General features: G+C 36.9%; 5 protein-coding genes across 7 annotated transcripts; 2 read left to right on the top strand and 3 right to left on the bottom strand.

Annotated features, from left to right (window-relative positions):
* Window positions 1–115: 115 nt before the first annotated feature.
* Window positions 116–2,782, bottom strand: LOC108843471 (uncharacterized zinc finger CCHC domain-containing protein At4g19190). The gene is made up of 7 exons (XM_018616675.2): window positions 2,481–2,782; window positions 2,352–2,414; window positions 2,028–2,179; window positions 1,824–1,949; window positions 1,496–1,697; window positions 1,290–1,404; window positions 116–1,206 (listed from the first exon to the last, which is right to left on the bottom strand). The coding sequence occupies exons 1-7, from the start codon at window positions 2,718–2,720 to the stop codon at window positions 380–382; spliced, it is 1,725 nt and encodes a 574-aa protein (XP_018472177.1). The 5' UTR covers window positions 2,721–2,782; the 3' UTR covers window positions 116–379.
* Window positions 2,783–2,928: 146 nt separating this feature from the next.
* Window positions 2,929–5,545, top strand: LOC108820733 (WAT1-related protein At4g19185). Its single transcript, XM_018593744.2, has 7 exons — window positions 2,929–3,293; window positions 3,888–3,950; window positions 4,055–4,171; window positions 4,263–4,548; window positions 4,663–4,818; window positions 4,915–5,066; window positions 5,168–5,545. Exons 1-7 carry the CDS (start codon window positions 3,073–3,075, stop codon window positions 5,370–5,372), a joined length of 1,200 nt encoding a protein of 399 aa, XP_018449246.1. The 5' UTR covers window positions 2,929–3,072; the 3' UTR covers window positions 5,373–5,545.
* Window positions 5,546–5,994: 449 nt separating this feature from the next.
* LOC108843322 (probable apyrase 7) lies at window positions 5,995–9,036 on the top strand. 3 transcript variants are annotated; one of them, XM_057003072.1, is made up of 3 exons: window positions 5,995–6,340; window positions 6,529–8,498; window positions 8,572–9,036. In XM_057003072.1, the coding sequence occupies exons 2-3, from the start codon at window positions 6,542–6,544 to the stop codon at window positions 8,844–8,846; spliced, it is 2,232 nt and encodes a 743-aa protein (XP_056859052.1). In that variant the 5' UTR covers window positions 5,995–6,340; window positions 6,529–6,541; the 3' UTR covers window positions 8,847–9,036. The 3 variants fall into 3 exon arrangements, with proteins under 3 accessions (XP_056859052.1, XP_018472001.2, XP_018472002.2); XM_018616499.2 differs by having other exon boundaries at window positions 5,996–6,340; window positions 6,443–8,498; XM_018616500.2 differs by having other exon boundaries at window positions 5,999–6,340; window positions 6,443–8,492.
* Window positions 9,037–13,259: 4,223 nt separating this feature from the next.
* On the bottom strand, window positions 13,260–15,307 carry LOC108833987 (probable carotenoid cleavage dioxygenase 4, chloroplastic). The gene is given in 2 exon segments (XM_018607360.2): window positions 13,260–15,076; window positions 15,079–15,307. Coding segments are annotated over 2 exon segments (1,788 nt in total). The 5' UTR covers window positions 15,238–15,307; the 3' UTR covers window positions 13,260–13,447.
* A 2,021-nt stretch (window positions 15,308–17,328) lies between these two features.
* On the bottom strand, window positions 17,329–20,231 carry LOC108839636 (uncharacterized). Its single transcript, XM_018612390.2, has 8 exons — window positions 19,608–20,231; window positions 19,338–19,485; window positions 19,152–19,229; window positions 18,484–18,901; window positions 18,129–18,406; window positions 17,916–18,031; window positions 17,753–17,845; window positions 17,329–17,649 (listed from the first exon to the last, which is right to left on the bottom strand). Exons 1-8 carry the CDS (start codon window positions 19,721–19,723, stop codon window positions 17,493–17,495), a joined length of 1,404 nt encoding a protein of 467 aa, XP_018467892.1. The 5' UTR covers window positions 19,724–20,231; the 3' UTR covers window positions 17,329–17,492.
* Window positions 20,232–23,976: the final 3,745 nt, after the last annotated feature.

Raw genomic sequence — 23,976 nt, 5'->3', positions numbered from 1 at the left:
AAAAGTCATGTCTGCCAACAAATTTTGCTTGTTCCTCCTTGAGACTGCCACTTCGCAGGTTATCCTCATATGATTATCGGCAAATAATGAGATGTTTCTGGCTGTTTTATATGAATATAGGAAACAAAAAATGTTATTGTTTGGAACCAACCTTCTGATCAGGAATCTGAAGTTCATGAGATTGTTTGGAATATACCCATTAAGCTCTATAAAGATTAAAAGCACATCACACAAACATAAAACCAGCATAGATATTTCACAATCTCATTCAGACTGGAACCAGAACTCTCGTATTCAAGTGACAACAGACTACACTCCGTTTCTCCTTTGCTTAGTGCCTGTATCGATGCTTACGAGTCTCCTCTTCTTCCGATGACACCTAACGCTTCTGCTGCTTCTTTCTACTAACCGAACCAGATTCTGATTTCTTCGCGCTTCTGTATCTATCAGAAAACTCTCCAGGATCATCAGATGCATCATACACATGCTTTTCTTTGCCCTTCACACTCCTGTGATGCCTTCCGGAATCATGATCATCATCATATCTCGGTTTCTTATCGGATCTATGACGCTTCTCGGACTCAGAATCGACATATCCGTGTCTTCTCTCATCATATCTCTGCTTTTTCTCAACTCTATGAAGCTTTCCAGACTCCAAACTGTCATGCCTCAGACTTTTCTCAGAAACAAGATCATTATTGTGCACTTGCTTCCTCTCCCTATGGTGGCTTTTGTGATCTTCTGATCTTTTCTTTCTACTACTGTGGTACCTATAATAATCAGAATCATCAGATGACGCAGAAGGTATATCCACCATTTTCTTCCGTTTCTGGTGCCTCTCGTCCTCGGGATGATTTTCTCTGTGGCTGTTTCCTTGGTGGCGAACCTCAGTTTTTAATGTCTCCGATGAATCTAAATGCTTGCTGCGCCTTCTTCTGCTTGAGCGGTATCTATCAGAGTCTGAATCTTCAGAGGAGAGTGAGTCAGAATCATATTGATTCTTGCTCTTCTTCTTCTTAAGTTCCTTTCGCTTCTTCTTCGATCTTCTCTTCTCCCCACTATCTTCTGAGCCTGTGGAAGATTCATCAGTTTCCTCAACAGTCCGAGATGAGTGCTTCTTGTGGTTTTTGTTCCTTTTGGACTTCTTTTTCTTATCAGACGCTATACTCCTCAGTAATTCTAATGGGAGGCTGCCCTCAAGGAACCCTGTGATGTCACAACGAATTGAGAAAATTAGTATATACAATCTTATGATGAGATGGGTCTTTATATGGAATCAAGAACTTCACCTCCATACTCGTCAAATATATCTTCAGCGACAATTTGTTGATTTGGATCTTCGGGATCAAAACCACCACGAGGAGGACTCAAGCCAGGCTTTTGTTTCAACTCCCACTTCAGAGGCTGCCAAGAATTAGAGAGAATTTTCAGTTTCCTAAAACTAAAGTCTTCAAAGATTTTGAAGAATGAGAACGCAAGGGAAATTAAGACCAACCTCGCCAGGATCTGTATGTGCAATAATAGTAGTCAACGGATCATCTCTTTTCAATCGTTGTTCTTCACTTGGCATCACTGTATCCTTCAATGGACATTCACGATCACCACTTTGGTGCCCAAAGTTACCACACCTGAGACATTTCACATTACGCAATTCAACTGCAAATGGCTTTGCTCTTCCGGCAATCCCAGTCTCCAGCCTGCACAATTCCGATCATAGTATGTGATGAGAAAAAATGTCCACTCACATGTCACCGTTGCAATATTTTCACTATGACACTTGGAACACTAGGCTACTAACACATCAGAAAAGAGTAAGAAAGTACCTTGGTGCATTTTTAAGGACATCAAATTCTTCTTCAGTAGGAAGAGCACGCCCAAACACATCTTTGGGTCGTGGTTTCTTCCTTTCCTGACCTGTATGTTCACTCCCGAATACTGGCTCTGCTGGTCTGCAAAAAAAAAAAATATTCTAGTTAACATACAGAGCAAAGAAAGACAGAAGTAAACAAATTTGTCTGTCAACATACATAGAACCAACGTTGTCGTCCGCCATTGGATCCTGACTAGAAGAACCCTGACCCTGGTGTTTCTCTTCCGCGTATTCTGCTGCTTTGGCACTCTCAGGGTCATAACCAGGTGGGCGGATATACATGAAACTCACAGCTTTCATCATTTCAATCTGCGAATTAAGCTCAGCAATTAATATCACAAACATGCTTCCAAACACAAGATTTGGATAACATAAACCCTAATCTAAAAGCATTAGGGGACACTTGCAAACAAAGTTATATACTCAAACACAAGATCTGGATAAACATAAACCCTAATCTGCCAGCTAAAAAAAGCCTAACCTTCTCTCTTTCTTTCTTGGAGATGAGAGCTGCTTGCTTGAAGAACTCCTGCTCTTGCGCAAACTGCCAAAAAACACGAATAGAATCAAATCGAATTCGAGACGACCATGTACAGATGCTGCCACTTACCTCACGTGCCACCTCTTCGGCTCTGCGATCGTGCTGGGCGTTGGTCTGCTCGGCGATCCACTTGCGTCTCTGGTTCGGATAAGAAAGCGGATGCCATGGCTTCTGGTTCAGGAACGAGTGGCTCCACGCCGTTCCCGATTTCGTCTTGTAATCTACCTCTAAGCCAGTCCCGGTGACTTTCCCGCCGGCGAATCTCTTGCTCAGCCGTATCCCGCTCCCTTCTCCGCCGCCGCCGTCCATCTGATTCCCCCTTCGCAATGTGGCCCCTCTCGATCGATTGTTTTCGCCCTCGTGCTTTCTGAGATAACCCAACAAGGAAACGAAACTTATTTAATTGCAATTTAACCCCCAAATAAAAATTGCAATTTAGCCCAAAATAAAATGAATATTACAAAATTAGAAATTACGTAAAGCGAGTGAGTGAGAGAGAGAGGAGATTTTGGTTGAGCTTTAACCAAACGGAGTAAAGGACCTAACTTTAATTACTTTGATTGATTAGTCTCTCACGGAAGATCTGTTTTCATCTCGATAAGAATCCTGAGAAACGCGAGATCGAGATCGAGAGAGTGCGGGGGAAGTGTGAATCGGAAAGATGACGGCTGCGGCGATGGTGCTGAACGTAGGCGGATCGGCGGCGGAGAGAGACGCGAGGTTGGCACATTACGCGATGGCGTTTGTTCAGCTGTTTAACGGAGGATACCATGTGATTACGAAAGTAGCTCTCAACGTTGGAGTCAACCAGCTTGTCTTCTGCGTCTGCCGTGATCTTCTCGCTCTCTCTATCCTCGCTCCTCTCGCCTATTTCCGCGAAAGGTTTCCTCTTTTCTTTTTTTTTTTCACCCTTAACTCGTAAAGTTTTGTGCTTCGGATTCTAATTAGGGTTGGTTTCTCTCATAAGACTTGGGGGACAATGTGTGTTGAGTTAAGTTCATTCTGGAGAATGTTTTATGTGTTATGATCAAATAAGTGAAATATTTTGTGTTGGTAGATAAGATTTGGACACTTATGAATTTGAGATCATTGGTTGTTGCTCTTTGTGGATTATGTTCTAATACTGTTAGTAGATTTGTTAGTCTCTTCTTCTCGGTAACTACATTTGAAACTAGGATCAGGTTTCATGATCTACTGTAATATAGTTCTTTGTTTTTAAAGGCGCGATGATCTAAACGCCTTATGCTTCTATGGCGAGGTGTCCTCCCTATAGTAGTATGTTGTTGGTATCTTCTATCTCTTCTCCTCCTCCTTCCCCAACGAGATAGGTTACTTATCAGAAAATGAAGGAATAGTGTGGGCGAGGCTGTAACTCGTCTATGTTTATGCTAGTTTCACTTGTAGGCTTTGTGATTAATAGTTAAGCATTCATAACCTAATCAAGGAATACTGTTCCTTTTTTTTTCATATATGCAGAAGGATCAGGCCTCCGATGACTAGAAGCCTTCTCTTGTCATTCTTCTTTTTGGGCTTAGCTGGGTAATAAATCATTTCTTTTCCTGTCTCAATATCTTGTAATCAATGTTTATTGCAGAGTTAATTATCTTGCTGATGCTTCCTTTGCGTTATCCTGAATCTTATAGGGTATTTGGCAATCAGTTGTTGTTTCTTGTCGGTCTTACATACACAAATCCAACTTATGCTGCTGCCATTCAGCCATCCATCCCGGTCTTCACCTTTCTTTTGGCTGTAATGATGGGGTGAGTATGATTATTTCTTTTCCACAGAGTTCACTTTTTTAGATGTGATTCCACTTTTCTTTTTTTTTAACGTCGCTTACTTTGTATGCAGTACAGAAAGAGTGAACTTGATGAGAATCGAAGGTCAAACTAAGGTTGGAGGAACACTTGTGTGTGTTTTGGGTGCCGTATTTATGGTTTTATTTAGAGGTCCGGTCTTGTTAGGAGATAAAGATGCAGACTTTGCGATGCACAATGAAATTAGCGCTAAAGGTCAACCTGAGCCTACAGGGTGGCTAGTCACTGGCTTTCTAGACCTTGGATTTGAGCAGTGGCACATTGGTGTTTTATGCTTGATTGGAAACTGCATGTGTATGGCTACTTTTATTGCTATTCAGGTGTGAATCACTTCATTGTTTCAGTTACGTTTTTAGACAAACCCATATATATATAAGCCTACTAAGCTCAGTGCATGTGTCTTTTGATATGTGGATGTAATGGACACTCTCCAGGCGCCGGTTTTGAAGAAGTATCCGGCAAATCTTTCGGTTGCTGCGTTATCATACTTCTCCGGTACAGTACTAATGGTCACAACAGCTTTCTTTATGGTAAAGGAGCCATTAGATTGGAAGCTAACACAAGCTGAAGTTCTCGCGGTTATATATGCAGTAAGTTGCACCAATTATTATTTTTAATATCTTCTCACACGTTTCTCTGTTAAATCATTTACACAATTTCATCTGTGGTTTGTCTTCTCTTAAAAGGGAGTTGTAGCGTCAGCACTAAACTTTGGAATGTTAACTTGGTCCAATAAGATAATTGGTCCTGCCTTGGTTGCTCTCTACAATCCTCTTCAGCCTGCTGCATCAGCTTTCCTATCGAGAATCTTTCTCGGTAGCCCTATCTTTCTCGGAAGGTGAATACACATTGAAGCATCCATGCTCTTCAACTTTACTTTGGATTATCAACATCTTTATTGATCAATCATCTCACACAGACTTGTTTTCGTATGTGCAGTGTTGTGGGTGGGTTCTTCATCATTCTAGGACTCTATATGGTGACATGGGCATCGTTTAGAGAGCGGAAAGCAGTGGCTTCGGGGATTGGGATACCGTCTCATAGTGCAAGAACCTCGGAGCCTCTAAAGAAGAACCCAGTTGTTAGCAGACTAGGGCAGTTGTTCTCTGGACTAGCCAGTTCCTCTATGAAATCTGCAGACTAAAAAAGAAAAGAAACCATAAAGTTAAAAGAAACAGACCAGAGAACCTATTTTTTTACAAAAAGATTTTTAACTCTATTTTTGTTATAATTCATCTCATATTATTATCTTAGTGGATTCTTCCTTGGAATTCAAGACTATTATGTATATGACATGTTATCTTTAACTTTTGCATATGTTTAACTTAGCAGTGGATTCAGTGCGAGATAAATTGAATAGAAGTGTATCTGGTTTTAGGAGGGTTTTTCATAAAGTTGGAAAAAAGGCATTCGACAAAAAGATGTGGCCGTTCTGGTAAGAAAACATAAACACTAGTGGGAACTTTACGAATTTCTAAATGTCTATGCCAATTTTAGTTATTTTTATAATAACTTGTTAAAAATGATTTTAAAACATACGACCTAGTATGATTTTTTTTATATTTCAAGTCCACGTACGATTTTCAATTAAATTAGTTTTTATTTATGTATCATTTCGAAACAATTAAATTGGTATTGACACCAATTCACATTGTCGGACACACCATAAGCATTGTTTAACTAACAATTAGACCGACGATTTTATAGATTTATTGGAAATTAGGAAAAATTACGTTTTGACCCCAAACGTTATTAATATTCCAAATCTTCCCCCAACCAACCCACCAGGTAATGAAAATTTCGCAAGACGTTTTCTGTTGTAGAGAAGTAGAAAAAAAAAAAACAGCATAGAGAGGAGGAGGAGGTCGTTCTCCTGCACAAAAACGGATCTCTGTCGTCTTCGTTTTTCTCTGGTCCGAGTGGCGGTTTTAGCACCGATACTCCTCAGATCTGCTGAAGAAGATTCTCTATTCTCTTCCACAAAGAGAGAAAACGATTGGTTGATTTGTAAATGCGCTTCACCTACCTTCGGATACACGAGATCTAATGCTGGCGAAGCTTTTGACGGTGGCTTGAGTTGTCCTCTTCTCTCTTCTCCAATGCGCCTTTCTGGTATCGTATTCTGCCTTCGTTAAGTCGATTTTAAACTGCAAGATCGCTCCCTTTGTATTGGCTTATCTCTTTTCGGAATGCATTTGATTTTGATTTGTGTAGTTAAAATCTTCCACTGAAGGAGGAAGAATCTGTATCTGTGCTGCTTCTTCTTCTTCTGCATTTGAGGCTTTTTTAAGTGTATGTAGGCAAAGAGAGAAGATGGTTTTCGGCAAGATCACTCAGCTCTTCACACCAAACCGCTACGGAACTACTACACAACCTTCAGTTCCATACATCCCTACTGGCTCTTCATCACCAGACGTAGGCACCTCAGCTCCAGACTCCATCGCCTTTGGAAACGGTGGACGCAAGAGCAAGAACGGTCTCAGACACTCTGCCTCTCTCCAAGACTTCTCTTCCTATCACGGCTTCGATCCTGAGGAAGCTTTCACCGACTCAAACGCTAAACATCAGCGGCAAAACGGGAATAGTTTCTCCAAGGACAAGGGAGGTGTCCCCAGTGCCACGACCAGTCCATCCACGCGCCGTGGGCGTAAATGGATCCGCGCGGTGATGATCGTTGTGTGCATGTTTCTGTTTGCTTCTCTGGTGTATATAGCAGGCATGTATGTTTACACGAACTGGTCTCGCGGAGCGTCGAGGTATTACGTTGTGTTTGACTGCGGGAGCACGGGGACTCGGGCTTATGTCTACCAGGCGTCTGTAAACTACAGGAAGGATAGTAGTCTCCCTATCGTGATGAAGTCTTTGACTGAAGGTATCTCTAGGAAGACCAGTGGCAGGGCTTATGATCGGATGGAGACAGAACCTGGGTTTGACAAGCTTGTCAACAACAGAACTGGATTGAAAACCGCGATTAAACCACTTATTCAGTGGGCGGAGAAGCAGATCCCCAAGCATGCTCATAGGACAACGTCTCTCTTTGTATACGCAACAGCGGGTGTTAGGAGGCTTCGTGCTACTGATTCGAGCTGGCTTCTAGGTAACGTGTGGTCTATACTTGCGAAGTCTCCTTTCACTTGCCGGAGGGAGTGGGTTAAGATCATCAGTGGTACTGAGGAAGCTTATTTTGGATGGACCGCTCTTAATTACCAAACGAGCATGTTGGGAGCCGTGCCAAAGAAGGCTACGTTTGGTGCGCTTGACCTTGGTGGCTCGTCTTTGCAGGTAACGTTTGAGAATGAGGAGCGAGCACATAACGAGACCAACCTAGATCTCAGGATTGGGTCTGTTAACCATCATCTTAGTGCGTATTCTCTCGCGGGGTATGGTCTTAACGATGCGTTTGAAAGGTCTGTTGTTCAGCTTTTGAAGAGGGTGCCAAATGTCAATAAATCTGAGTTGATTGAAGGAAAATTTGAAATGAAACATCCTTGCTTGAATTCTGGATACGAAGGGCAGTACATATGTTCTCAATGTGCTTCTAATGTCAAACGAGGTAAAAAGGGGAAGTCAGGAGTTCCTATCAAGCTAGTCGGTGCTCCAAATTGGGGAGAGTGCAGCGCTTTGGCCAAAATAGCTGTTAATAGCTCTGAGTGGTCAAAGCCAAAACATGGTGCTGACTGTGATTTGCAGCCTTGTGCCCTTCCTGATGGTTACCCTCGTCCTCACGGTCAGTTCTATGCTGTATCTGGATTCTTCGTGGTGTACCGATTCTTCAATCTAAGCGCTGAAGCTTCCCTTGATGATGTGTTGGAAAAGGGTAGGGAGTTTTGTGAGAAGGCCTGGCAAGTTGCCAGAACCAGTGTTTCTCCACAACCTTTCATTGAACAGTACTGCTTTAGAGCACCGTACATAGTCTCTCTGTTACGAGAAGGTCTGTATATTACAGATAAGCAGATCATAATTGGTTCTGGGAGTATAACTTGGACACTAGGAGTAGCTCTTCTGGAAGCAGGGAAGGCTTTATCTTCTACACTGGGACTAAAGGGGTACGAGACTCTGAGCATGAAGATAAACCCAGTAGCCCTTATATCTGTTCTGTTCGTCTCACTGATTCTGCTTCTCTGTGCACTGTCACGGGTCAGCAACTGTACGCCAAGATTCTTTAGAAAGTCATGTCTCCCTCTTTTTAAGCACAATAGCGCCTCAGCTTCGTCCATTCTCAACATTCCGTCTCCCTTCAGAATCCAGCGATGGAGTCATATGGGTACATGTAAATTCAATTTGCATAATCTTGAGTTATTGCCGGTTCGTTGTATCAATCTTTTGTCTATGTGTTCATTCAGGGGTAAAGCAACCGTCGAGTCCAACAGTGAGGAGTTCACCGCGTAGGCCATTTAGTTTTGGAAGCAGCATGCAGCTGATGGAGTCTTGTTCATTGTACTCATCGAGCAGCAGCGTTATGCACAGTTATTCTTCTGATAGCTTAGGGGAGATGCAAGTTGACAACAGTGGCTCCTTCTGGTCCTCCCGGAGTCAAATGCGTCTCCAGAGCCGGAGATCACAATCACGAGAAGATCTTAGTTCGTCGCTGGCTGATGCACACATGCTCAAGATGTAGTAGGAGAAAGACGTTTTTGGGTACGGTTTTTTTATCACTTCGACAGCCTCTCACTTTTTTTTTCTCTTTTCTGGTATCATAGAATATAAAAAGAAAAAGAAGAGAAACTTCATGAGAGCAAAGATATTCCTTGTTTCAGTTAACTTTAATTCATTCTATACCACCATATATGATTATTAATTTAACCCAATTCAGCTATGTATCACTCTCGTGCTCTTTATCCTTCTTGTATCCAAGTTCTCTTTATAATATAGAACATGACGGTCTGAGCAGCTAGAAAGAGGAGAATATAATACCCTGGATTGCGTTTGACATATTGCCGTGTATGTTTCATCTCTAGACCACACCTTGTAAGTGCTTGTTTTCTAGTCACTGATTCTTATAAAGGAAGGTAAAAATAGAATCTGCTATACATAGTCGTGTACTTCATTTCAATGCAAGATTCGAGGCTAAAAGTGTCTTTTTACTTTACCATGGAAATATCTACTTTCAACAATGTACTTATGTTAGATTGTAGAGCTCTAAATAAATCCTTTGGGGGACCATTGTGTGTGGTTGGCATTTAGATAGATGGATCAATCATGGTAACTATCACCTGAACAATGACTTATAGATCACGTTTAAAAATATATGGCTTAGATTTTTTGCAGATTGTATCATATCAATGATATCATCAAATTCATTAATTTGAATCCAGGGATTAATTTATTTTCAACCCATCCTAACCACTTCTAATTGTTTACCAAATAAAAAGGTTTATCTCAATGCAAGTCCGACTTTACATTATACTGTAGTTGGACGCTAAAGTATATGTAACAACTTTTTCCATAACTTTTGATGCTTTTGAATATTTTATATAAGTTTTATGGTTTGCCCAAATCGATGATTTTATGGTCTGTAATCTATGTTTTCATTTTGGTCAAGTTTAAAGAGGCACTTTTAACCATTGTTTGTTCTTTAATTAGTCCAATGGCAATAAACCTACACAGACTAGTTTATAGGTTTGGTTTCTTAAGAATCGTTTGACAAATGTGATTGATCAATTATGTGACAAAACGAGTATTTCTCAATATTTTTCATCGCTATAGATGTCGAATATTGCTCTCGATTCTGACATTTGGACAGGAACATTTAGTATATCAATCTCAGCCATTGGTTGCAATTGTGGCTTAATCCACAAGCAAAATAATTGAAAACCTTTGGTGTCGAGCGAAAGGAAAGAAGTCTATCTTCGTCACTCTCGTTCGTTTATTGCCATCGATCCCATGACACCCAACTAAACCAATCACAATATAATTCAATCAGAAGGTCAAGTTTTTCATAATTCTTGAAAAACATTTTATTTTAGAAGACAGTAAATAAACAAGGACGTTGCGACATATCCCTTATCCATGTTCATGTCTTGGTCAGAATAATGTCTCATTGGTCGTACCACTCGCTTAAACATAATCTTTTTCACGTTCCAGTTTATTTATCCAACGGGCACCACAAGTACCTTCTTCTTCTTCATAAATACCTTTCTTTTTCTTAAATTAATTGATATCCATCATTATATAACTGTAATCACAGCTGTCATATTGTTGTATTTGGTACACAATTTATTTTCTTTAATTTATTTTTCAAAAAAAAATTCTATTTCACTATTTTTTCCTTTATAAAATTATATTGAACATTCAATGAAAATAACAAAAAAAATGGATATCATATAAGAGGTTCTTCAACTCATTGGTATTTCCACCTCTAAATATCATAGCAAAATAAAAAGTGTTTCGGTCTATTTCTATTTCTTCTTTTAAAATAGAAATTGTTATTTTTTCCTCTAAATATAAAGACGAATCTAGCATGTATTTATTATAGAGTTATATTTTTATTTACAAAATAATTCTTTAAATTTTATACTTTTATAGTTATAATCAAAACAAGTACTTTTTAGAAAATACAAATTTTTATTAACATAAGATCACATTTTATTTATAAATGTCTTTGAGAAAAGAATTTTACTTTGAGAAAATTCATAATTTTATGAAAATCTTGTAAAAATTTAAAATATATAGGGTTAATGTCAACTTTCATAAGTAAAGTTATGTGTTGTAAAATTTAAATAGATTTTTTAAAAATATTCTTTTTTTAGAGGCAAGCATATAAGATTATATTGGAGAAACACATTTTTATTCTAGAGTTATTATATTTAAAGATAAATATATATATATATATATATATATATATATATATATATATTGGAGATGGTTTAAACAGTGCTTCTATGCTCTATTAAACTCAAACTTTGTATAAGTTCTACCTTTTTCTCTCACCTTATCTCTCGAGGGTTTGTCAGAATAAATTCTGTTTCAGCCCTAGACTCAAACCTTGCAAGTGCTCATTCTACTCCGTGGTTCGTATCGTCAGAATGTGCTCTGCAAATGTGTGCACTTCGTTTCATTGGGAGATTTGAGGCTAAACTTGAATTTTTTCCTTTACCATGAAAATATCCAATTTCAACAAATTTACATATGCTAGATAGTAGAGCTTCAAAATTCTTTGGGACCATTGTGTGTGGTTGGCATTTAGATGTATAGAGCAAATATGGTAACTATCACTTGAACAATTACTTATCTTTACTATGGATCACATTTACAAATGTATGGTTTAGATTTTTCCATTTTTGCATATCGGTATCATCCATTTATTAGTTTGAATCAACAGATTGATTTATATTCAACACATCTTTAGGGTATCTCTAATGGTGGTTTATAATCTATTATATTTTTCATTTTAAAATATTATAATTCTATTGGTTTATTTTATAATAAAATTACTTGGAGTGAAATATAGAAGAATACTATCATTTTATTATATTTTTAAAGCAAAAAAGCAACATTGAATTACTCTATTATAGAATGAAATATTGAAATTAATCTAATTATATAATAGCTGACCAAAAAAAATCTAATTATATAATAGAATTACCTTATTTTATAATCAAATATATAAAAAGTTATAGAACCATTGGAGATGGTCTTAGCCACTCATGATACTTGAATTATGAAAAGAATATGATTACCAAATAAAAATGTGTATCCCAATGAACTATGTTTTCATTAGTTTTGATCAAGTTTACATAAGCATCATTAACCATTTCTGTTCCTAATTAGTCAAGTGGCTACAAATTTACATACTAGTGTTTCTTTTGTTAATTGCCGACTAGATTAAATCAAGCTACGGTTGGTAAAGAAATTACTCCGTAATCCAACTCCGCCTAACCAATTTTAGCTTACATAGAAGAATAAAAAACTGTGTTCGTGTAGAGAAGATGATACAAATATGGTTTTAAAGAGAAAATCTATCGGTTTACCGGATTTTCAATAATTTCCTACCAAATCTAAGTAATCCATCTCATTACAGATCATAGTAATCTGTTTTTTTTTACAGGTTGTTATAGGTATGGTTTTTAAGAATCGATTGCCAAATATGGTTGAGCAAATTATGTGACAAAACGAGTCTGTCTCAATAGTTTTCATCGCCTTAAATGTCAAATATTGTTTTTTGTAGAAATTGCTCACTCATCACGTGAAATTTGATTCAGAGATTTGGACAGGAACATCTAAATCAATGTCAGCCATTGGTTGCTACTTAATCCACAGGTAAATAATTGAAAGCCTTTGGTGTGAAACGAAAGGAACAATGTAATATCAGCGTCACTGTCGTTCTTTTATTGCCTTTGATTCGACAACACACAACAAAAATCGATCACTATAATTTTATGAGAAGGGTATTTTTTTTGGCTCAACAACTTTTTCATTAACTAAAGTTTTGGAACATACAAATTATAACCACAATGCCTCACTAGAGGCTTTAACCATATGTTATCAGCTGGATGAAGATATAGTATCACAATGAGAAGGGTGTTAATTTCAAGCTTTTTCATAGTCCTAGAAAAGAAAAAACTTTAAAACACAGTGGATACACGGTTAAAAAGAAGAAGAAAATGACGTTGGACCATATCCATATGCTCATGTCTTCCTCGGAATAATTAATGTCTCGTTGGTCCTACCACTCACTCAACCACAATCTTTTTCACGTTCCTAATTATTTTCGTGAATTAATTATTGATTCGTTATCCAGGAACTGATCATTCCACCGATCAATTTTTCCAATTTAATTTACCACAATATTTTTTTAAGAGAAAAAAAGTTATTTCCAACCAGTCGACTGGTTGCATGCATATTGTCATGAGTATATGATTTTTTAATTTAAACCTATCTTTTTAATAAAAACCTTTACTAATTTTATACTCTTAAAATAACATTTATGTAAGGCTTTACAAGAGACTATACTTTTCGGAATAAAATACTACTATTTTATGGATGGAACATAGAAGAAATGAATAAGCTTCATTGCCCAAAAAAACAAAAAAAGCATAATACGTTTTTTTATTAACAGGCTTTGATATTTTTTATATACATTCGACCACTACCAAACTATATCTATACTATAATGTTTAAAATGCAACAACAAACACTATATAATATGTTCTGTTTCCATTACACGGAACGTGATTAAGAACTTAATCCTTTGTTTTTAGTTTTAGCTATAGACTATAGTTAAAGCTTATTAAGATCACTCTCCTTAACAAATAGACCATGGAATCCGTACGGAACTCTTCGCGGCAACCTCACCGCGGCCACGACTTCAAGCTCGGGAGACTTGGCGTCCATCACAAGAAACCTCGACTCTCCCGCCACCTCGTCATGAACATACGTCACCACGTAACCGTCATCCTCCTCCGCCTCCGGATCACCAGGATCCCTAGCCACGAAAAACGGCTCCCCTCCGTAACATCCCGGACCGTACATCCTACGCGCCACCGTGCAGTCGTCCCCGTCTCCTCTCGCCACGTCGAGCTTCACCACCCCGGAGATCTTCGGCATCGGGTCTCCGATCGCCGCGTAGACGTACCGGTTCCGTCTCCCGATGAACGCCGGATTGACGACGGCGAAATCGAGGTTCCTGGCGGAGATCGGGTGGCGCGTCACGATCCCGGTGACGAGATCGATCCTCACCTTCTCCACGAGGGCGTGGACGAGCTCCATCCTCTCCAGCGTGTGCTCGATCGACATGATGTTGGGAGCGATCAGGACGACGGCGTCTCCGTCGTCTTCGTCCCAGGCGTTGATGGCGTGGATGATGTTGAACCCGGGAACCTCGAACCACTTCATCTCCGATTCGTCCTCGGCGTAACGCGGGATCACTCCGAGCCGCGGCGTTTTGCCGTTATCGGCGCCGACGGGAGATCCTCCCTCGAGCATCGAGTCCATCCTCATCTTAATCTGAATCTCCGAGAAGATCGCGTGGCGCTTCGTGATCGCGAAGTCGTGAAGGAACGAGGGCGAGGTCATGGAGAAAACCGGAACGTCTTTTTGCTTCTTCCCGGTCGAATCGAACCGGAAAAACGTTAGAAACGGGGGAACCGGACCGTACCGGAAAGCGAACGTCTCTCCGGTTTCGGGATCGGTTTTCGGGTGAGCTGTCATGCTCATCGCTAACTTCCCGTCGAAATCGTGCCGTCCGATCGTAACGATATCTCCGCTCTCGGTTAATCGAACGGCGTACGGGAGATCGGATTCTCCTAACGCGAAGAGACGGTTACAGAAGAAGGCGAGACTCGTGTTCGCTAGACCAATGCCGTTGATGGGATTAAACTGTCCAGCTAAAACCCTAAGCGCCGATAAAGCTCCGCGAGCCATCGAGGCCGGTACGCCGTTAAATCCCGAAAACACGTTAGGGATAACCGGAGAACCGGTTTGTTTCTCGACGCTGTACTTGTAAGTCTTGACGTATCTGCTGCAGAGCGTGGCTTTACCGTCGCGGATGCGAATCGCGTGAAGCATACCGTCACCGTCGAACAGGTGGTAGGGACCACGAGGGAGGAACTGCGGGTTGGGGCCGTTACGGATGTAAGCGCCGTTTAGAGACGGAGGAAGAGAGCCGTGGATGATCTCGCACTCGGTGGGGGGAAGCTCGTCGAGGACGGGAGCGAAGTTGTCCGAGAGGACGTGTTTTGGATCTACGGAAGGACGTGACGGTGGGTCGATGAACGTGTTGATGACTTCTTCGAAGGTGGTGAAGAGAGCCGTTGCGAGAGACGTTTGCGGTCGGGGTTTGGAGGGAGATGAAACTGCGGTGCGGTTGTTGGTTCGAGTGTAGAGTGGTTTCTTAGGTTTGGTCGGGGAAGGTCATTGTTTTGGGTTGGGTTACTAATGATGGGCGATCGTTCTTCGACGACGGCGGAGTTGACACGGAGGAGACGGCGAGAGGAGGATGGGCGGTGAAGAAGAAGAGAGGATGAAGGAGAGAATGTGGAGATAAAGGAGGAGGAAGAAAGAGAGTCCATTGCTCTCTGCTTTGTGTTTTACTTTCTTTACCTCCACGTTGAAGCCTGTGAAAAGATGAGTGTGTGTGTGGGGCTATATAATAAAAATCATGAAATGAAATAAATCGTTTTTTTGTTCAACATGAAATAAATCGATAATTATCTTTTCTGAATATTATATTTTATGTGAAGCTAATATTATCCTTGGGTTCGTTGGTAGTTATGTGAAGTTCTAATCTACAGATAGTAATTTGTCTCCTTCATGATATTATTATTTGTTATTTTCGAATAAATATTAATATCCCAATCTCTTTCATTTGTTTGATATTTTGAATTTGTGTATTTGTAAGTTTTTAAAAATAAAAACTAGGCTAAACATAATAGTAATCTAGTCCTAGACTCATAATAGCAAACCTACACACTTTATAGTTGTTTTTCGAAGTAAGTTAAGATATTATTTCTTGTCAATACTTTGAGTTTATTTTTTTGTGGAAGTAAGAGTTCAAGAACGATTTTACTAGACATTCTCTTACCATGATTTGAATTATCCACAGTTCAAGAAAAGTAGAACCTTGATGACAACTCCATAATGTCCAACGAACTGACACATTTTGGATAAGTATGCCTAAGAGCTGATATTGGCCGGAATTGTAGTACCCACACATGTTGAAAGTATAACATGTTCGTTCGGTCACTTTGGTCGGGGTTAAAAAAAGATATATTTTCTCTTTAGTAAATAATGAATCAGGAACTTTTTCTTTTTGATATCTTTTAATTAGTTAAGGAATTGAGGGTTTAGAGGCATAATCATCAGAGTTCGAAGAGAGAATGACAGGTAATGGTACAAGTGTTGCATACATGGAGGTTAAATATTGCCACTTTGGTTTTCTATGCATGTAACGGTTGATGCATCACTACGTCCTAGATACGTGTTCATTTTGGCAAGCTAATAATGTACCAAGTTATTGTAAACACACAGATTGTGTGTCATATACTTCTGTGACTCGATTGAGTGTAGATCATATATATATAATAGCCCCTTTTTCTTCAAAAACGTAGATTGTGTGTCAATATTTTTTTTGCTTGCTTGAAAGAAAAAAGAAGGAATATTTTTTTTGGTAATATGGGTCCCAATAAAAAACTTTATTTCCTCTTTTTGGGTAAACTTTGGAAGTTTATACTCTTAACTCTCAAGAAAGGCATGAATTCTCAATCATCCAATGTTGTAACTGATCACTTTCTAAATCTGCTTTAGTTTGCAGATGTATTCTCATGGGAATGTTAGCATGTTGGGTGGAAAGTACAATGTTTGTAACACACCAAAGCTACTTAAACACCTAACCAAGCTCTATACATAAGGAAAGGATGTAATAACACACGTATTCGATCAATAATGGTCGGGATTTTCACAATTGAACAGTAAGAACAAAAACAAGACAAAATGGATAGCAGTTGCTTAAAATGCATAAACACTAATAAGAAATATGACGAAAGAATGATAAGTATGGTACATGTGTTACATAATACACAAATGGTATGTGTCCGCGACTCTTGCATTTTTTAATATGTCCTGGTCTGGTTGACCAAGAAAAAACGTGAAAAGTTAATACTATATATCAGACTAATTATTATATTGTCTGAGTTTAGAATATATTCCGACTAATCTTAAAAAATTGCGATATTGTAGGTTGTAAGTTTGTAATTGTAACCCATCCTAAAGTGACTAAATAGCATTAGCTTTCTTCTCATCTAAGATCGAAAAATCACACTCGAACCAGACGAATTTACACCATATCCTAAGTCAATCCTCACCACTATACTACCACTACTTATTTTCTTGCCACTATGCATGCATGCATCCATGTTTTGTAAAGACATCAATTACAATTCGCATGTTTAAATATTTTAGATTGTATGTACAGTAGAAGTATTCAATCCTGATAACTGGTTCAATCTTCTGGTTTGGAAAAAATATTAACCTTAGTATAGGTTCTGGTCTAGGTTTAAAGGCTGAGTGTAGAAAACAGAATTAAACCGAAACTGAAAACTAAGATTTCAATCCGGTTAGTTTTGGACTGTTTACTTGTTTGTTTCATAATAAGCTCAAGTCCATGTTTTGTCCCATGGGGGATATCAATTATTACTCTGACCATTAGAAAGTAAAAGAGTTACACACAACAAAAGTTACATGTATCCCACAAAAGGGTTTATCCAAACACAACAGAGAGATAGAAAAGAGTATTTACAAGTGAAGTAGAGAAACAGAGAGAGTTTTTTCAACGAACGGCCAAGCGATCAGAGCCAAAGAGCGACGACTTCAACGAAGACAGTAGATGAAGTTTCTCAACAAAAAGCGTCAACACTTTTGCTTCTTCTTCATCAAATGCAAAGGCTATACATATGCTAAGCTCTTGAATCGCCTCTCTACTTTGCCTGCTCAAGAATTAACCATTACATCAAAACTAAACCAACCAAATACCAAATGTTTACACAACCGTGACAAGCAACTAATCTATTGACTTAGAAGGGGTGTTACCTGGCGTAGTAGTGCATCATACCAAGGTCTCTTCGAAGTCGCCAGTTAAGAGGTTCCAATATCAACAGCCTTTCAGCAGCCGCAATAGCCAACCTTTCATCAGCATAAAACCTTAGGTTAGATGAATCAATCAAAGGCCTTCCCTTCTTAATGTGCATAGTACCTAAGATCTTGAGGTCGCAACAATGGAAAATTAGAAACACTGTTGTTAAGTTGACTAAGAGGAGAAGTCAGCATTAGTCCAGGTGATGGCTTCGAAGCACGTCTCCAGTGAACCCTCTAAAAAAAGCAATAGAGAATAGAATCTGTATCAATGTGAAATCTTTTGAAAAGGTTAAGAATGTGTAGATTAGTTAATAGGTGGATAGGGACTTACAATCAAGTTGGCGAGAGCAATCCCTATAATGTCTCTGTTTGTAGCAACATCAAGGTCCAGAAGTGACTTTCCGGTTAAATCTGATGCCATTGAACCAGGATCATCGACGCACCTTCCATTGATAATAGCAAACAAGCTCTGTCCTGAAGTCACTTTGAAGAGTTCTTCAGGATTCTCCGTCTTAGGCCAAATCAAAAACTCTTCCCCAACTCGAGCTCCCACAATAGGCAAACCGAGACGCTGACAGACTTCAATGTATATTACGCTAAACAAGAATGCTGCACAGTGGAAAATTAAGATTAGAGACAAAGGAGATGACTCATTTCGAGAAAGCTTAAGAAACTTTTTGTTTTACCAGTGCCGCATCTAGAGTCAAGTACAGAGTGAAGGTAGGAGAACTTGGGGTCTAAAGTCAAGCTTTTTGATGTCCTCTGGAAGCCTCTGGTGTCGAAGAGAACTGTATTTACAGCTTCGAGAAGTTGAACCGAGTGGCAGCCGATGTCTCGTGAGACTAGTTCTGCCTCTACTTCTTTGGAGATTGCATCTAGTTCGCTCAGCCATTGGGATATACTCTTTCCATCTAGCTGCAATAGCTCCTCCTCCTCAGAGTCTGTCTTACTCGGATAAGATTGATCTTGGACACTTTCCAGCTCCTGCTCAGAATCAGATTGGTCTTGGACAACATTTTCCTTCTCTCTGAGGAAAGACATAGCATCCATCTCCCGGTTAAAAGCCAAGAAGGCTTCATCTTCAGCAGCAATGGTCAAGAGAACCTGTGAGTCCATTTCCACAAGCATATGAGTTAAAAAAAGAGCTTCTCGAGGGTATATGACATAAATAGAAACATCACCACAGAAGTGTTTGGTTTTATCAAAAAAGCATGAGACTTGGCAACTCCTTAAAACAGGGTGGGTCAGTCAATAAAGCCGAAACCAAACTCATGTTGAATAATGGTCTCAAGCAAAAGCAGATGATCAAGAGACAGGGATTATACCTTAGAGAATAGTAAGTTCTTATATATACCTTAGCAATCGAAATATCAGAGTCTTTCGATTGTGCAGAGATCTCTCGAGCAAAGATCTGGCGGAAAGGCTTAGTGACCTGTAAAATTGAAGTAAACAAAGAAACAGCAACATGAGCAAAACCTTATGAAATTGCCCAAGAACAAGAATCATCTTAGTTACAATTTCTTATTTTTGCAAAGTAAACCTCTTTGTAAGTTTTGGGTCTTCGTGAGTGTTTCTTAAGCTGATTGAGAAAGAGAGGGTAAGCAGAAGCTGAGGCAGTTCTACGGGGAGGAGAAGGGTTCCTCTTTTGAAACCCAATAGAACAAGGACGACGTGGATCATGATCATACCTGATGATGATGATGGTTAAAACAACATAAACCCACCATGTTATGTATGTATCTTCAACAACCAAAGAAAAGACCCAACCTTTTGATCATATATATAAGTTAAAATAGGATGGATCATGCACCTGAGAGTAATAGGATGACCGGCAAATCTGGAAAGTGGTGGTGAAGAAGCAGCCATAGTCATAGCAGCAGCTGATGCATGACCAAACGAAGATGACGACGACAACACACACAACATTCTTTTTTTTTTTATTCTTTATTATGATATAAAAAAAGAAGATTTTGAAGATTGAGATTGAAGATCATAAGAAGCATGGAAGAGAAATATAAGAAGAAGAAGGTTTGGGAATAGAATTGAAATTGATGGCTCCTATGGTGGCGTCTGGATAGTCACTTCCAGCTACAGAGTAATCGGAGAATCTAGATGGAGAAAAGCAATTACTCATGTACAGTCGAGATTTACCCAGTTCCATATCAAAAAAAAAACAAATTGAGAGAAAGCAAATACAACAATGGTGGATGTTAATTCTTTTTTTTTACACGAACAGAGCTCCGACAGTTGTTGAGGAACAGATAAGTTGGAGCATTGTGGGATTCGATGTGGGATTTTGGACAAGGAATCGAGGGTTTTTGTGTCGGAAGGAGAGAAAGTTGATCTCTTTCTTCCTTCTTCTATGATAATGGTGTGGATTTGGTAAAAGGCAGAGAGGGGGGGTTTGGTTTTAAAAGGGGAGAGAGAGAGAAATTGTGTTTTTTTCTTTCTTTTGCAGAGTAAATATATTATTATATACATATGGAAATGACCTTTCTCTTCTTCTTTTTTTTTCTTTAATTCTATTACAACCAAAAATTTAGTTTTTTAGATCTAAATTTCTACCAAGATATATAAATATTATTTTGCATATAATTTGATTTTTTAGATTAAAGAAAACTCCACCTTTTCTACATTCTTACACCACAATATCTATTAATTACCCTATGAAAAAATAACAAAAAATTGTATCTTAAATAAATAAAAAATAGAATTAAAATTAGATAAGAATTTTTCCCCAAATTTCTTTATATAGTACATTAGGAAAAAGAATAATTTCATAACACTATGTCTTAAACCTTTGACAAAAAATAATTTAATTAGTGTAGAATTGAAAAAAAAAATTCATCATATTTTTTTCTTATAATTATTAATTAAAATCTAAAGTTTTCATAAATTGTATTATTCATTACAAAAATAATATAGAAAATTTCAAAAAATTGACTGGAAACTATGATTTAAACAAAAGAAAATTTGGAAATTTGTTTGGTTATTATTATTTTTTTGAATAAATTTTAAATTTATTCAAAAAAGCATTTTTACAATAAGTGTGAACCAGATTAAATCAACGAAACTCAAAAGAAACTCATAAGAGACTTATAGAAAACTTCAACACTCCGAGCAAAACCCCACTGCAAAACTCTTACTCTCTTGTTTGGAACCAAAACTGGAGAACATCCTCCATACCCTTCATTCCCTTCTTTTTTTTTTTCCTTCATTCCCTTCTTACTAACCAGACTTGTCTGAGCTTATTTCTTATCCCTTTATCAATGAGTTTAATATGACCACAGGCTTCTCTCCATGCTTAGTTATGTTCCTCTCTCGCCATATAGCATAGATAACTAAATTTGTTTGGTTAATACGTTACTTAAGAATATTGTTTATTTACACTTTAACGTTAAATGTTTTAAATTTGCTATAACACATTTCATTATGGAAATTCATCATGAAATTATGCAGATATGAACCTATTAGTTATGGTTCAATATATCTGAAAAGAGAATTCATCCATAAAATTATATTTTCTTTTATGAATTAATTTAAATCACTCTCTATATTTCAAAATATCTCCATTTTAAAGAAAGAAGACGAAAATTATAGCAAAAATAAGAACGGGAATCACGAGAATACATATGAAATGCATGAAACAACCCTCTATAGAAACATACAAAATTTCACCACTAAATAGTATTGTAATGTAACAAGTTAAAAAAAAAGTATTGTTTTGACCCAAAAAAAAAGTATTGTAATATAAAACTTTTATATTACCAAGATATGACGGGTCTATTACACAATATATATATATATATAACTTACTAACAGATCAATAACGTGGATCATTAGTTAGGTTGCATAAACAATCTACATGTTAAACTTTTTTTATAGCTTTGAAATGATCAATTATGCTTTATATTAATTTTAGGTATACGTGTGCTAAAATTTATTTTTCCATATTTTATATATTTGTAGATCTATAATAAATTTATGTACGACTCAGATTTTAAAATAATTACATTTACTTATTAACAATTATCATCAATGTAGATAAAAATAAATTAACTCAAACGTTAATTTGTATTAATATATATATATATATATATATATATATATTGTTTACCTAATATAATTTTGAATTTTGCATCATAAAAAGTTTCTAAATTTTTTATGTTTTTACCACAATATTTTTTTCCCGTTCGTTTTACAAAACTTATATAAAAGCTGTCAAAATGACTGAAAATTATGATAAAAAGATAATTAAGATTTGGAAATTTGTTTGGTTGGAGTTACTTGTTTTCCTACTTACACTTTAACACTAGAAGTTATTTTTTTTGTGATGTCAAATTATGATTTTTTAACAAAAATATGTAAGTATAGCAAAAAAATAAAAGCGATAATCACGAGAACATGTATGATGCGCATGACAAAAATAATGTATCTCGTAAGTGTTTAACATAAATTTTTAAATGTTTAACATAAAATTTTAAGTGTTTAACATGAATTTTTATTTAGTCATTTTCTCTATAAATAATGTATCTCGTAAAAAAGATATCAACGTAAATGAAAATAAACCCAGGAAAATATATTGTCAATGGAAGGAAGATAAATCATTCCAAGTGTTTAAACAAAGTTTCAGATGTCTAAATAGATGACAATAAACCAACTCGATGGTTAATTTGCGTAAAGATGATGTCGTATCATAATTTTATATATTGAAAATTTATAGTGTGTGTGTAAACTGTTTTACAATAAAAAAAAATGAACTAAAATGCATATTGAAAACCATATATACTTGTTATCCCCCTATTACAGATCATGCATGGTGTAATATAAACTGTATATTGAAAATGTAATTAGCCATACAAACGTTACTTAATTTTGTCCTTTTGGAATCAATTTTTCAAAAATATCTTAAGTTAGGTCCGGTATATTTCTTAGATTCCTCAAAAGCTGAACCTACATATTAAACTTTTTCTCCTTACTTGCCAAACCTACAAGATAATTGGTGTACTTAATATAGAATAATTATAAGATAATATTAATTATGTCGACAACTTTTAGGTAGGTCTGAATGGATGCATTGGTTTTGGAAGTGTTTCTACTTTTATAAGAATTTAATCCTCAGAACATTAGCATATATTCCCGCAGATCCCTTATACAAAGAAATCCCGATAATGTTGCCGCTAGTCTATATTGTAAGGGATCTATGCAGTGTTTTGAAACTTCGTCCAAATCTGTGGTTGAACCAATAAAACTCGTGATTCATACTAAATTCAATTTAAATTTTATGAAAATCAATATTTAAAAATTTAATACAACTTGCAAAAGCTTATTAAAATCCAAAACACAATTACTAATTGAACCATTATATAACTTTTACTTATTATTTTTATAGTTTTATCTGAAGTAAATGAAATGAACGATAGTAAAAAGAACCAAAATTAACTGATTTGTTTTAGTGTTGATTTATTTTTGTTATCAACAAATCTATTAATAATGTTATACATTTAGTTTATTTTGGATATAAATTTTAGTTTTATTATTCACATTAGATTTTTAAATATTTATAAATTTTTAAGTTTTGATATTTTCTTGTAGATTTTATAACTCTTAACTTGTTACAAAAAATTAAATAGTCTAAACTATTTTCTGATATTTTGTATGTCAAGTGAAAATAAATATAAAATTAAAATTAAGTATTTTTTAAATATCTAGACTATTATTTTATAAAACACTTAACTTTAGTTCTATATATCTTTTTGATAAATTCTATATATTTATTTTCATAGCTAATATATTTGTACATAATAAAAATACATCATTTGCTAATTTGTGGTTCACTTACGGTCGATCCGATAATGTAGTGAGCTGAAAAGTCATTTGGTTCAGTGTTGAGTAGGTTTTAAAAATATTGGTTCTATGGTATATATTTGTATACTTTGCAAGTGGTTTACTTTAATAGGATCGAATAATCTAATGAAAATTACATTATGATATAAAGGAATAAAATAATATGTTGCTTCTTTATTTTCACAGGTTTTTTTCTTGGATTTTAATGCAAGTCGTGAGTGGATGAGATCCTCATCCACAACAGTTGGCAGGTACAGGGCATATAATTTTTTTTTTTTTTTTTAAGGCTTACAGGGCATATAATTGATATGAATAATTTCGTTACGCTTACA

The sequence above is a fragment of the Raphanus sativus genome, chromosome 2 (assembly GCF_000801105.2).
Source record: "Raphanus sativus cultivar WK10039 chromosome 2, ASM80110v3, whole genome shotgun sequence".
NCBI classification, from domain to species: Eukaryota; Viridiplantae; Streptophyta; class Magnoliopsida; order Brassicales; family Brassicaceae; genus Raphanus; species Raphanus sativus.
The sequence above is the reverse complement of the archived record's forward strand: the minus strand, read 5'-3'. Positions and strand labels throughout refer to the sequence as shown.

Coding starts and splice junctions, on each gene's coding strand:
- LOC108843471 (XM_018616675.2), bottom strand. CDS start 2,720: ATGGACGGCGGCGGCGGAGAAGGGAGCGGGATACGGCTGAGCAAGAGA. Junction 2,415..2,480: donor CCGAAGAGGTGGCACGTGAG/GTAAGTGGCAGC, acceptor GTTTTTTGGCAG/TTTGCGCAAGAGCAGGAGTT. Junction 1,405..1,495: donor CACATACAGATCCTGGCGAG/GTTGGTCTTAAT, acceptor AATTCTTGGCAG/CCTCTGAAGTGGGAGTTGAA.
- LOC108820733 (XM_018593744.2), top strand. CDS start 3,073: ATGACGGCTGCGGCGATGGTGCTGAACGTAGGCGGATCGGCGGCGGAG. Junction 4,819..4,914: donor TTCTCGCGGTTATATATGCA/GTAAGTTGCACC, acceptor TTCTCTTAAAAG/GGAGTTGTAGCGTCAGCACT. Junction 5,067..5,167: donor AGCCCTATCTTTCTCGGAAG/GTGAATACACAT, acceptor TCGTATGTGCAG/TGTTGTGGGTGGGTTCTTCA.
- LOC108843322 (XM_057003072.1), top strand. CDS start 6,542: ATGGTTTTCGGCAAGATCACTCAGCTCTTCACACCAAACCGCTACGGA. Junction 8,499..8,571: donor ATGGAGTCATATGGGTACAT/GTAAATTCAATT, acceptor GTGTTCATTCAG/GGGTAAAGCAACCGTCGAGT.
- LOC108839636 (XM_018612390.2), bottom strand. CDS start 19,723: ATGTTGTGTGTGTTGTCGTCGTCATCTTCGTTTGGTCATGCATCAGCT. Junction 19,230..19,337: donor GACCCAAAACTTACAAAGAG/GTTTACTTTGCA, acceptor TCAATTTTACAG/GTCACTAAGCCTTTCCGCCA. Junction 17,650..17,752: donor ATGATGCACTACTACGCCAG/GTAACACCCCTT, acceptor ATTCTTGAGCAG/GCAAAGTAGAGAGGCGATTC.